The sequence below is a fragment of the Chroicocephalus ridibundus genome, chromosome 4, assembly GCF_963924245.1.
Source record: "Chroicocephalus ridibundus chromosome 4, bChrRid1.1, whole genome shotgun sequence".
In the NCBI taxonomy this organism is placed as follows: domain Eukaryota; kingdom Metazoa; phylum Chordata; class Aves; order Charadriiformes; family Laridae; genus Chroicocephalus; species Chroicocephalus ridibundus.
In genome coordinates, this window is record NC_086287.1 from 70,959,129 (window position 1) to 70,971,519 (window position 12,391).

General features: G+C 52.4%; 1 protein-coding gene across 2 annotated transcripts in view; it reads left to right on the forward strand.

Annotated features, from left to right (window-relative positions):
- SAMD4A (sterile alpha motif domain containing 4A) overlaps positions 1-4,075 on the forward strand; it is a 106,904-nt gene extending 102,829 nt beyond the window's left edge. For both annotated transcript variants that reach the window (XM_063333891.1, XM_063333888.1), the window contains one exon: positions 220-4,075. In XM_063333891.1, coding sequence (XP_063189961.1) covers positions 220-248 — 29 coding nt within the window. In that variant the 3' untranslated portion in view covers positions 249-4,075. The remainder of the gene's footprint in view (positions 1-219) is intronic.
- Positions 4,076-12,391: the final 8,316 nt, after the last annotated feature.

The following is a 12,391-nucleotide window of genomic DNA, read 5'->3' on the forward strand; positions in this document are numbered from 1 at the left end:
GGCAGAGTGCTGACACCCCAAAACCCTTCTGCACCCCCTTGGGGAGATGGGGAGGGTGGGGATGGCCCCGTGGTGCCACCTCGCCGCAGGGGCAGTGGGATGGGGATGCTCTGGGGGTCCATCCCCGCCTGGCTGGGCCCATTCTGGGGGGGGGGTACCGGTGCAAGGTGAGCTGCTGCTGGCCGGGGCTGCTCCTAACTTCTCCCTTCCCGCTTGCAGATGGCGTCGACCGAACCTCCACGATCTAGAAGGCGTCGCGACGGGGACGCTGGCCGGGAGAACAACTGCTGCGGGTCCAGCGGCGAGGTCGGGGCTTGCAGGGAGCCCCAGCGATAGCTTGCATCCTTTCTCCTCCCTCTCCTCCTCTCCTCTCCTCTTTCTCTCTCTCTCTCTCTCCTGTTTTAATTTTGTGAATGTGTAGATTGTCCTTGTGAACATATCATTAGACTTGGAATTTGTGTTGTCATTTATTACATCCATGCTAGGGGGTGGGGGCGGGGGTGGGGGACATGAACAACAAAAACGGCAAAAAAAAACCTCAATGGCGATGATGAAAAAGCATGGGGAGGGTAAGGGGGGGAAACGCGGCAGGAGAGTGCTGACAACGGAGGGTTCACCACGGGCAAACCCTGTTTCTGGACGAGGATACGAATGAATATCGAATATCACGCAGGGGTGTGTGACCAAAAACCCTTTTGGGGAGGATTTGCCTGTTGTGCCGGGGGCTTCGGGGCCAGTGGTCCCGTCCTTTGAGTTTCCCTGCATTCAGGCACGGACTGGCCTGGAGAGCCCAGATTTTTTTTTAAAACAAAACAAAACAAAACAAAGAAACAACATAAAATAACCCCAAAATTTCCTTTTCAGTTTAGCCCAGAGCATCCGCAGTTTCGAGGCAGCGTTGTGCACAGGGCGGCAGAGGCAGAGGGTCGGTGGGTGTGCCCCCCCACACTCCATCCCTGTCCCCGTGCCCCCGGTGTGGGTCGGGGTGCGGGGACGTGGCGGGGGGAGCATCTCGCCCGGCGGAGGGTTCTGGGGGATGTTGTTGAAGGGGGGAGATGCTGGGTGAGTGTCCATGTCTCTTGCCTGCGCGGGTACCGGGGAGATGCTGCATCCTGGCTTTACACATCTCCCCCACTTGCCAGCACCCAGCGATGAGGGGCTTTTCCGGCCCCCGGGGCAGGGGGGGCAACGAGGGATGAAGGAGGCCTGGGAGCACGCGTACGGTTTAATTTAGCCAAACAAAACCCAAAGGACACCAAAATGCAGATCCACAATCCCATTTTTCTTGGCATTAATCGTGTGCTGGGGAGAGGACGTGGAGGGTGGTGGCTCGGCTGCCCCCTCGCCCGATGTTGTGCTGCTTTTTTTTATTATTACGGGGAGATAAATTTGGTCCGAGGGCATTAAAGAGGTAAAACCGACCCGGCGCTGCTCAAGCCTGGGCTCAAAGTAAGAGCGGGCCCAGGAAAGCCATTGGCGCCCGTAGTGATGCTCAGTGTAGCGATGGCTTCGTTGCTCCGTCCTCTCTGGTGGATGTGGTGAAGGACTAATAATAATAAATTTAAATTATTCCCCAAATGGGCTCGGCCGTGAGCACCCATGGGCAGCAGCAGCACGTGCTGGGACCGGCCAGAGCGGGGCTGGGGATAAGGGGGGAACCGGAACATCGGCTTCGGAGGGGGGAGATGTGTGAATCCATTTGCCATGCAGCATTTTAAAGTTGTGGTTTTGTTTTTTAAAAAAACCACAAATGGCAAAGTTTTTATGTTTGCTGTTCCTTGGTGTTCTGCTCCCTGGCAGGCATGAGACGGGGGGTGTGCGGGGCTTGGGGTGGAAGGGGGTGGGGGGTGGGGTGGGGGAGCACAGAAGGGAGAACCCGAAAGCGAGGGAGGTCAGGAGGTGGTGCGAGGACGAGGAGGTGAAGGCGAAGCAGGGGCCGGGGAGGGGGTGCTGAGGACCTGGGTCATTCCCCGCCCCCCCAGCACCCCCAGGTTGTACAAAACCGAGGTGGGAACGCAACCGCTGGAGCAGAGGCCTTCCCCAGGGGAGGCTCAAATGTATTTAGGGAGCTGAATTCTATTTATTCCTTCGCAGACTATAGAAACAGAGGTTATGTGAGCATTAAGAGAGATCATTTTGGATATATTACCTATTAACTTGCTATGGCTGGTAACCATGATAGTGTCTGTTATTAACAACCACCAAATAATTCAATTGTTTTTTTTTTCCTTTCGTTAAAAAAAAAAGGCAAAAAAAAAAAAGCTTATTTTCCATTGACAGTGTATAGGTTAATAACGCCTTAGTTGTGTTTGCTGTTTCTTGGGGGTTCTTTTATTTTTTTTTTATTTTTAAGTAAAAAAAAAACCAAACACACCAAGTGGCTTCAGTCGCGTTCGGGAAGTCCCGCCTGGCTCTGGGCTGCCTGTGCTGAGTGCAGGCAGTGGAGCTCCAGTGAAAAGAAGTATGAAAAATAAATAAAATAATGATGATGATGATAATAATAATAATAATAATAATAATAATAAAGCTCGAATCCTAAAAGAAAATTAAAAAAAATTTATAAAAAGAAAAAAAAGTAAAAAAAATAAAACACCAAAACAACCCAGCAGTTGCACGAGTGAGGCTGTGAAGTCAAATCTTTAGTAATAAAGCGGCAGTGCCTTTCTTTTTTTTTTTGTATTCGCCCATTCACCCCCACCTGCAACTGTTCTGGACCGGGCGAGGGAGGCGTCTCGGCCGTGGGGGGCTCTGGGCCTGGGGTGGGCAAATCCCCCCCCGCCCTCCTGCAGGCAGCCCCCGTATCCCCCCCACAGCACCCGCCGGGGACCTTTTTACTGGTGCTGTTCCCCTGAGCCGTCCCCGGCTGCAGCTCAGCGCCCAAGTGTCCTTGGGGCCGAGGGATGCTCCCCATGGCTGCAACACCCCGTGAATAAAAATTAAAAAAAACCACAAACACAACAAAAAAACCAAAACTAAAACCAAAACAAAACTTTTTTTCGGGGTGTCCTTTTCCCACCTCCCCCTCTGGGGACAAGCCCTGAGCTCGACCGGACTTAAGCTGGGCTTTGCCTTGGTTTGCTCAGCTCATCGAAAAGTTTTTGGGAGGTGTGTATGTGGGGAGGTGGGGAGCGGGGGGTGTGTGGGATGTTAAAGCCCGGCCAGCATCCAGCAGGAAAAATCCAAAACTGTGATTTACGCCCGCCGGCAGTGCGGAGCGAAGCTCGAGTGTGGTCAGCACCGAAGGGAAACTCTTTTCTGTTGTCACCTTTCTCCATGTCGGGGTGCAGCCGTGCCCCAGGGTTGGCTTTCTGAATGTGCCTGATGGAAAACTGGGGGGGGGGGGAGGGAAAGGTGGGAAGGGTCCTGCAGACGTCTATAATTTGCACACGGCAGCGATAACACTAAAGTTGATTTTATACGAGTCATCAGAGTTTGCAAAGTGAGTTTTATTTTTTGTATTCCTTTATCTTTACTTAAAGGTGAATGTGTATTCCTCTGGGAGGAACAGGAAGAAAAAACAAAACACACACACAAAAAAAAAAAAAGGAATGTTAATAATGTTAAACAGAATACTTCCTCCCTTATTAATATATATATATATAACCCTTATGTATTTATGCATATTGTAAGCTTACTTTAAAAAGCTTTGAACTCTCTTCTGTTGCATGCCGTTCCCGGGCAGCCTTTTATTGTACATGCATGCCTTCAGTCCTGTTTTTTCTGTACAAAGTTAGTGCACAAAAAGAACTATTTTTGCCTAGTTAATGTTGCCGAGCAATGCATATTTTTTAAAATTATTATTCTTTTTTTTTTTTTTTTTGGTCATATATGGAAACAGCATGTTTGTTACATGTAAAAGCTTCCCGATATAAAGAAATACTAATGTTTGGAGATGCCGGTCTTTGCAAGTGTACAGTTTTCAAATGTTGTTCCCAGTGAAACACCCTCGTGATTTCCACTTGCTCCAATGTATTTATTACTCATTTCCTCCTATGTTACTAGGAATCATGGCTATATTTCATATCAACGTTATATTGAAAGTGAAGGGAGATGATTAATACAAGGTTTTGTAACACTGGGGTGTGGCGCCTCCTTATTTATGCTCTTCTTGGCAGATGGCCTGGGATTTAAAATAAAAATAAAACAAATGGCCGGCCCCGTGGAGGGTAAGAGAGGGGAGGAGGAGTTGCGTAGTTGTACAGGGGGCATTTATTATCTTTATATAAAGCCCACAGCAGGAGTTTGGTGCTTAGAAATCCCTGGTGTCCCCCACACGGCCACTTCTCCCTCCCTTTGGGACGCCCACGCCCTGGGGAGCTGTTTAGATATGGGATTTTTTTTTTTTTTTTTTTCATTTGAAACGGGCAGGAATTGGGGCTGGAGCAGCTGGGAGGCTGGGGCTGAGGCACACGGAGGAGCTGGCCTGGCCAAGAGCCTCAGCCTGTGCCTGGAGATATTTGGGTCAGGTTTTTTGAGGCCGGGCTGATTCTGGGCTAAAAGCCTGCGGTTTTCAGACCCGCCTTGGGCCAGAGCGGGCACGAAAGGGTGCTCTGAGCTGGCACTGCCACTTGTCGCAGCCACAGGAGATGCAGAGGGCAGGACCATGACTTTTGGCCCAGGTTTTTCCGTATTTTCTCAGCCTTGGGCTCCACAGGGGCTCGTGCTATTTGCAGCGTCACCACTGTGCTGAGGGTGGCGGGGACCCCCCTCCAAGATCACCCCATCCCACCCCCCGAGAGCAGGATGCTCGGGGAGGGGGTTGGTTACCTACAGGGGAGGTGGCTGCACTTCTCCGGGTGGCCTGGTGTGGGGTTGCACCATGCTTATGGTTTAAAAAAAGGCTTTTTCTGACATTTAAATGGAATTTCCTGTCTTTCAGCTTGTGGCCGTTGCCTCTTGTAACTCTTTTTTATCCTGCCCCCCCATCAGACACATCACATTCCCCCCCTTCCACTGCTCCAGGCTGACCAAGCCCAGCTCCTGTGGGCTCTTCTCAAAGCCCGCCAAGCTCTAAATCATCCGCTTGGCCATCCGCTGTGCTCCTGTGTCCCTGTCCCTCCTGTCCTGGGGAGCCCAGCATGGACCAGCACACCAGCTGTGTCTCACCAGCGGTGAGCAGAGGGGCAGGGGCACCCCCCCACCTCAGCCTCCTGGAGATGGTCTTCTTCACGCAGCCCAGGATGCTGGCGGCCACGTTTGCTGTGAGGGTGGATTACTGGCTCATGGGCAGCTTGGTGTCCACCACGACTCCCAGGAACTTCTCTGCAAAGCTGCTTTCCACCCAGTCGGCCCCCAAGGTGCACTGGTGCATGGGGTTATCCCTCCCCAGCTGCAGGACTTGGCCCCTTGCTGAACTTCGTGAGGTTTCTCTCAGCCTGTTTCTCCAGCCTGTCCCTCTGAACAGTGGCATGACCTCTGGTGCATGGCCCACTCTTCCCAGGTTTCTATCAGCTGTAGATGTGCTGACAGCATCCCAGTGTCCAGGTCATTAATGACGAGGTTAAAGAGTAGTTGGCTCCATTATTGACCCTTGGGTACACCACTAATGGCCAGTCTCCAGCTGGACTTTGTGCCAGTGAACCCTCTGAGCCCAGCCGCTCAGCCAGTTTTCAGCCCACATCAATGTCATCTTGTCCAGCCCATGCTTCATCAGCTTGTCCATGAAGGTGTTGTGGGAGGCAGTGCCAAAAGCCTCACTGAAGTCAAGATAAAGCACCCGCTGCTGTGCCCTCGTCCCCTGGGCCAGTCACCGCACAACAGAAGGCTGGATGGGCACACGTTCCCTTTGTGAAGCCACGCTGACTGCTCCCTATCACCTTCTTGTCCTTCAGGTGCCTGGAAATGGTGTCCAGGCTTAGTTGCTCCACTGCCTTCACAGGGGTGGAGAAGCTGGCTGGCCTCTGAGGGAAGAAGTGACTTTTGCTCTCTTCCAGTCCTCAGAAACATTCTTGATCACCATGACCTTCCCAAGATCACTAACAGTGATTTTGTAGTGGCTCCCACAGCACCCATGGGTGCAGCCCATCAAGCCCCATGGACTTGTGCATGCCCACATCTCTCACCAGATCCAACTCCAGGTGAGCTTTAGCTTCCCAAGCCCCATCCCTGGATGCCCATGCAGTGTCCCTGTGCTTCTCCTGGGGCCCTCGCCCCTGTTTCCATCTCTTGTATGCTTCCTTTTATTGTCTGAGTTGTGTCAGTTGCATCCAACACTGCTCCCAACCTGCATGTCCCCCACCAGTCCTTCCTGGGTTGCAAGCATGAGGTGAAGCAGAACATCTCCCTTCGCTTGCCTCTATTAGGACGACGTCATGGGTGCCCTCCAGAGACCTCCTTGGTGGCCTGGGCCCTGCTGGAGGGAGGCACTGGTGTGGCTAATGTCCCCCATGATAAGCAGAAACTGCAAACGTGGGGCTTCTTCAGGTTGCGTGAAAGCCTCATCCACTGCTTCTCCTTGGAAGAGGCTCCTAGCAAGCTCCCCAAATACTGATGAGGCCAAGCAGCCCGAAAAGTGTCCTCAAGCTCCTTCTATTTAAAGATGCTCCTGAGTATCGCGGGCAGGGCCACCCCAGGAGGGAATGATTCATCATGGCGTTCAGTCCCAGCAGAATTACCCTGCCCTGGAGAGCACCCGCATCCACAGCCCATGGGACAACGGCTCCTGCACCCACCAGGCATCAGCCCTCCCAAGGTGGCTAGTAAAGCATTACCTAAACCCCAGCGAAACACCGTTTCCTTCCGTAAACAGTTTGCCTCCCTGCGTAGGTGTGCCTGCCATCTGGGTCTCACAGCACGGGTTTGTTGCACTAATACAGAATGAAAAGGGAAAGGAAAAAGTAAAAAGCCTGGGGATGGAAAATCGTAGCTGAAAAGGCTCCAAGGAAAGTCCATGGCAGCCAGGTGGTTAGGGAGAGTCTGCGCATCCCACCCATGAGTGAGTTGGAAAAGGGCTTAAAAAAGGAAAAGTAAAAGCAAAAAAAACCCCATTTCCGTGCTGCCAGGAGCCGTTGGGTGAGTCAGTACCAGTGACTAAGGGCTTTACCAACCTGCGCTCCCGGATTACACCACGCCTAAGCCCCGTCCAGCCCGGAGATGCTGAGCTCCCGTTCTCCTGCCCTGCGGAGTCTCCAGCCCACGTCCAGCCCAGCTCCCTGGGGGCAAAGACAGGAGCTGGTGGCCACTGTTTTAGCAGCTGCTGGGCTGTCTTGGCTTCCACAGCATCCCTGACAGGCGCGGGATAATTCTGGGTTGCCTTGTTAACAGGGTCTTTTCTACACCTACCCCAAAAGGTGATGGAGAAGGAGCCCCAGCCCTGGGAGCCGGCACAGCCACCCGGGTGCTCCCTCCCAGGGGATGCTCCTGTCCCTTTGTCCCTCACCCCAGGCTCGCGCTGCGGCTACAAATGCCTTGTATTTAACAGCGAGGCGAAGAGCCAGGGGAACAATTTATCAGCAGCGGTAGGCAGGGATTTCCCATGACAAGAAAGTTTTTAATCAAGATGGAGAGGGCTGAACCAGAAGAGCTCCTTGAGTTGAAGGAATAATTAATTCCCCAAGTCTGTTGGCTGATGCTGCGCGGGAGAGGCTGGATGATGGCGGTGGGCTCCCTGCCAGCCAGGGACCCGCTCCTGCAGTATACCAAATCCCCACTACCATGCTGCTCTGCGCACCTGGCCCACGCCAGTGGCACGACGCTCGTCACCAGCAGTGTGGCTGTTCCGCTCAGCATGGCCTCTGTCACCCCCTCGTGAGCAGCAAGCGATGCCACCCAGCCCCCACCCTGGGGAGGAAAATATTCCTAGAACCGGTGCATCCCAACCTGGGGCTGCGAGGGGCTGGGTGTTCCTGTATGTGGCCTGACCCTGTTCAGAGACAGATGTTTGACAGCACTTTTAGAGACCAAACTCACCGCGCGGCTCAGTAGCGTCACTGAGTGCTCCAGCTATTTTTCAATTAAAAATTAAAAATATCTTGGCAACACACGCCTGCCCACGGGCACCTTGGGGCCATGGCATCGCTCGCTCGGGGCGGAGGAGGCAGTGGGGCTGAGTGGTCCCTGCATCCATCCTGCAGGTCACGGCTCCTGGCATGGCATGAGAACGGATACCCTATATCTATATCGCTATATATGTCCACATGAGCCAAGTTTGCAGCCTTAGGAAGCTGAGGCCACCTCTCTGCATCTCCCAACACAGTGCCAGGTGATAGATGCTTAAATTGGTCTAGCAACAGCATCCGTCCCTCTGCAATTTGGGGGGAGAGGGTCCTGGAGCTGCACTGGCTGCCGTGGAGCCGTCAGCACCAGCAAAGGGAGCAACTGGAGGATGGATGGACCACGCCTTCACCCAAAGGCCAGAGCTGGGGCCGGCAGCGGAGCAGTGCTTACAGCCTGGTGGTGCCTGGAAGAGGAGAGCAGCTTTTCCCCTCTTTTCTTTAAGAAAACACCCCACTGACCAAGTCTGGCCAGAGGAGAAATTGCCCAGCTCAGCCAGAATTCCCACTTTTCCACAGAAAATAGATTTTTGGCCAGTTTTAAATAATAATGATTTAAAAAAATAAGTCATCCTGGCTCTTTAGCCCCTGCTTTTTGACAAACCATCTCCATCTTCATTCCTGTGACGAGGTGGCGCAGGCAGGTATTTGCTCCCCAGGGCAGCATCACCCGGCAGCAGGATGCAGTGGAGGGGCTGGGTGCCCCTCTCCCACCCCCCACACCCCCAGCCTGGCATCGGGGTGACCCCCAGGCCTCCCCGAAAACCATTTCCAGTCCCCATGAAAGCCCTCGCTCGTCTCCCGCGGTGAGCAGAGCTCAGGGCCGGGCTCAGCAGAGGGAGCCACAGACTGTGCGTCCCTGGGCAGGCGGCTGTGGAGGCCAGCACACAGCCCGGCCTCTGTCCCTTCTCCCTGCATCACCCACCTTAAGCATTACCCAGCTGGAGCCAGGACCTTTGCAAACCCCCTGCCAGTTATCCCTCCCGCTGCTGCTTCCCTACAAAATCCTTTCCCATCCTTCTCTTTCTCTCCTCCAGCTGTCATATGGCCCCTTGCAATAATATTCTTTTCCCTCCTATTTTATCCCCCCAGGTGATGAGGATATGGACATGTTGGAAGGACATGGACCTGTTGGAGTGGGTCCAGAGGAGGCCATGAAGATGAGCAGAGGAGCCCCTCTGCTGTGAGGACAGGCTGAGAGAGCTGGGGGGGTTCAGCCTGCAGAAGAGAAGGCTCCGCGGAGACCTTCCAGCCCCTTCCAGTCCCTAAAGGGGCTCCAGGAAAGCTGGGGAGGGACTCTGGATCAGGGAGGGGAGCCATGGGATGAGGGGCAACAGTTTTAAACTGGAAGAGGGGAGATTAGATGGGATCTGAGGAAGAAATTCTTGGCTGTGAGGGTGGTGAGACCCTGTCCCAGGTTGCCCAGGGAAGCTGTGGCTGCCCCATCCCTGGAGGGGTTCAAGGTCAGGCTGGACGGGGCTTGGAGCAACCTGGTCTGGTGGGAGGTGTCCCTGCCCAGGGCAGGGGGTGGCACTGGATGCTATTTAAGGTCCCTTCCAACCCAAACAATTCTATGATTCTATGAGCAATGGAGAAGAGACTGGAGAAGGTGGGTCCAGGCCAGAAGAGCATGGACCTGAGGTGCAGCCTGCCCATGGCCCCGGGCTGGCATTCCCATGGCTGCACGGATTCAGGGCCCCTTAGGAAGAATTTACACAGTGCAAAGGGCTATCACTCTACGCCCCCTTAAAAACAAACGGAGATCCAAAATTTACCCCACAGCTACATTATGAAGGTGATGCAACGGGTCAGTTGTGTAAGGCCAAGTTTTTGTTTTCCAATAATTAACATATCCATGGGCCACACGACTTGGATATTTCTAGCTAGAGCAGAACACGTACACAAAGGACAATCCCTTCCTCCCTGAAGTAGGTAAAAATAATAGGTAAAAACAGTTACCATTTGTTTTACTATAAAGATACGCCAGCACCACCAGTCATTTGTTGGTTAATCTGCTTGTGATAATGCCATTAATGCTGGATGCTGATAATGTTATTTATACAGGAAACAGAAATTTTGCCTTTTTCCTACGCGTCCATGCACTGCAGCATGGCCCAGCTGAAGCCATGGAAGTCACCTCCTCCACCCGCTCCCGCAGCTCTCCAGCAGGGCGTTGCAGGACAAGAGACCTAAAGAAATGCCAGTTGTATGGTGAGATACGGCTTCTGGAGGGACTGGTGGGATACTGAGAGGGTGTATGGCACCAATGACCAGGGAAGGACGGAGCCGAGGCACGAACCCCCTCTCATACCACCTGGTAAAATGTTCCCCAGGTGAGACATGAAGGTTGGGTGGTGGGCACCCACACAGGAATCGCTCTCTTGGTGGCATTAATACATCCCAGGCAAAAAAAGCACCGTTGTGGTTTGCCTTAGCACTTTTAGAATAGCTTACAAGCCTGCGTGGCTCAGTCAGCCGCTCTTAGGGTGGATTTTTAACCTTTGCTTTACTGTTGCAATCTTGGTACAGAGCTGCAGAACAAATAGAGAGGTAACACGGTACAGTTCACTCTGCAAGCACTCCCCCTGCAAAGCCCCAACACCAAAAACACAATGCGAAGTTCTTAAAAAACCATATAAATACCTCGTGACTATATTCTTTGGATATTTTATCAAAATTTCTTTGAATACTGCCATTTTTTTGCTGTCCCTCTTAACAGCCCAGCCCAAGACTTATTGAAAAAAAGCCTTAATGTTTTATAGACTCTCAACTACTATATCATGACTGCAACTTTAAACACAACTGGAAGGCAAAGCTTTTCGTCCAGGTTATTCCTAGGAGTTGGGCAGAAGGGCTCAGCCAAACCTCAAAGGGTACAAAGGGCTGGTTGGGGGCTCTTTCCCAATGCCAATGCTTCATTGCAGAGAGCAGGGGCAAAACCCAGAGACCAGGTAATGAGCAATTTGAGCTCATTAAGCAACTAGGAGCTGCTGGAAGGTTGTGATGGCTGTCTGAAGCCTCCAGGATGATCAGAGCCCTCGACTGCAGCCACCCAATCACTCAGAAGGCAGATTTTTGTCTAGAAAGAGCCTATTTTGGAATCTCTTGAGCTCTTCTGATGCTCCCCTACAACTGCTGTTGGGTACTCAGCCCAGGTGAGACATGGACAACAGCTACCTGCTCAGGAACCCACACTGCCCCAAAGGACACATCAGTCCTACTCTAGCTTGCAGCTCCCCACTGCTGAACATGCCAAGCTGCAGGTTAGCCATCTGCCAGGGGTTTCCCAGTTAGCAGGTACAGCCCACCTTCCTCATTCCTCCCTCTCAAAGCCCTAACCACAAAGCTGGCCACTCTTCCATGAGCTCCCCTGGAGACAGGTTGGGTTGGGCTGGCAGCTCTCATTTCTTTGGGCAGCAGCAGCCATTATTCACCACCTACCTGACCAACCTTGATGACCACCAGCAGGATCTTGTACACAAGAGGGTGCTTCGAGGAAGAAGTTTTAGGACTTGCGCCTTTTAGCAGAGAAGAAAAAAGTATCTACCATGGTCTTGGGAGCATGAAGATGACGTGAGGTCTGGCCACAAGCAGTGCAGCTGGGCAGGAGATCTCTGTCCAGGCTTTCCAGGAGAGGCATCCCCATCTCCAGCAAGCTCCCACATCAGGGACAGCTGGGATATGCTGGCAGAGCAAGTGACCCACCAGTCAGGTCTCTGTTGGGAATTCACACCACAGCACAAGGGAACCAAGGCCACTTCTTCACATCATGAGATGAGCAGGACTTGTCACCTCTCGAGGCTCCTACCTGTGAAAAGTTGCCTGAACTGAAGTATAAACCTGTACCTGGAAGTGGAACACAAGGGGAGAGGACCAAAGAGCCTGTGCCAAGAACCTGGATGGGGGCAGCATGGGGACTCACTGACCAATCACTCCACAGCATGTGTGGAGGAGATGATGGGAGACACCCAAAAGTAAAACCACAGTGACAGAAAAAAAACACAAAAAGGCTGCTTATATGGGGGACTCTTGAGAAAACCAAAACACTGAGAAGCACCATGTACCACTGGAGGGTATCAGGAAATGAATAGAGCATGTGCTAAAGCAAGTGGGACCTGGGGAGATGTGGTAAGTGAGCGATGGGGGGATGTCACCTCAATAACAGCTTTTGGTTCTTGTACAGATTTGATTCACCCTTCTGGGTTTTTGAGCTGAAAACACATTCAAGCCGAATATTTTTTCACTCCAATGAAAACAGATTTTTCCCATGATCACGAAACCAGGGGGGCTCCCTCCCAATCCCACACCTAAAAAACCAAAAAAGGCAGGGAATAGCAAATTTCTTGCAGAAGAGCCTGTTTTGACAAACAGGCCATTTCCCACCACAATCACCAGCTTTA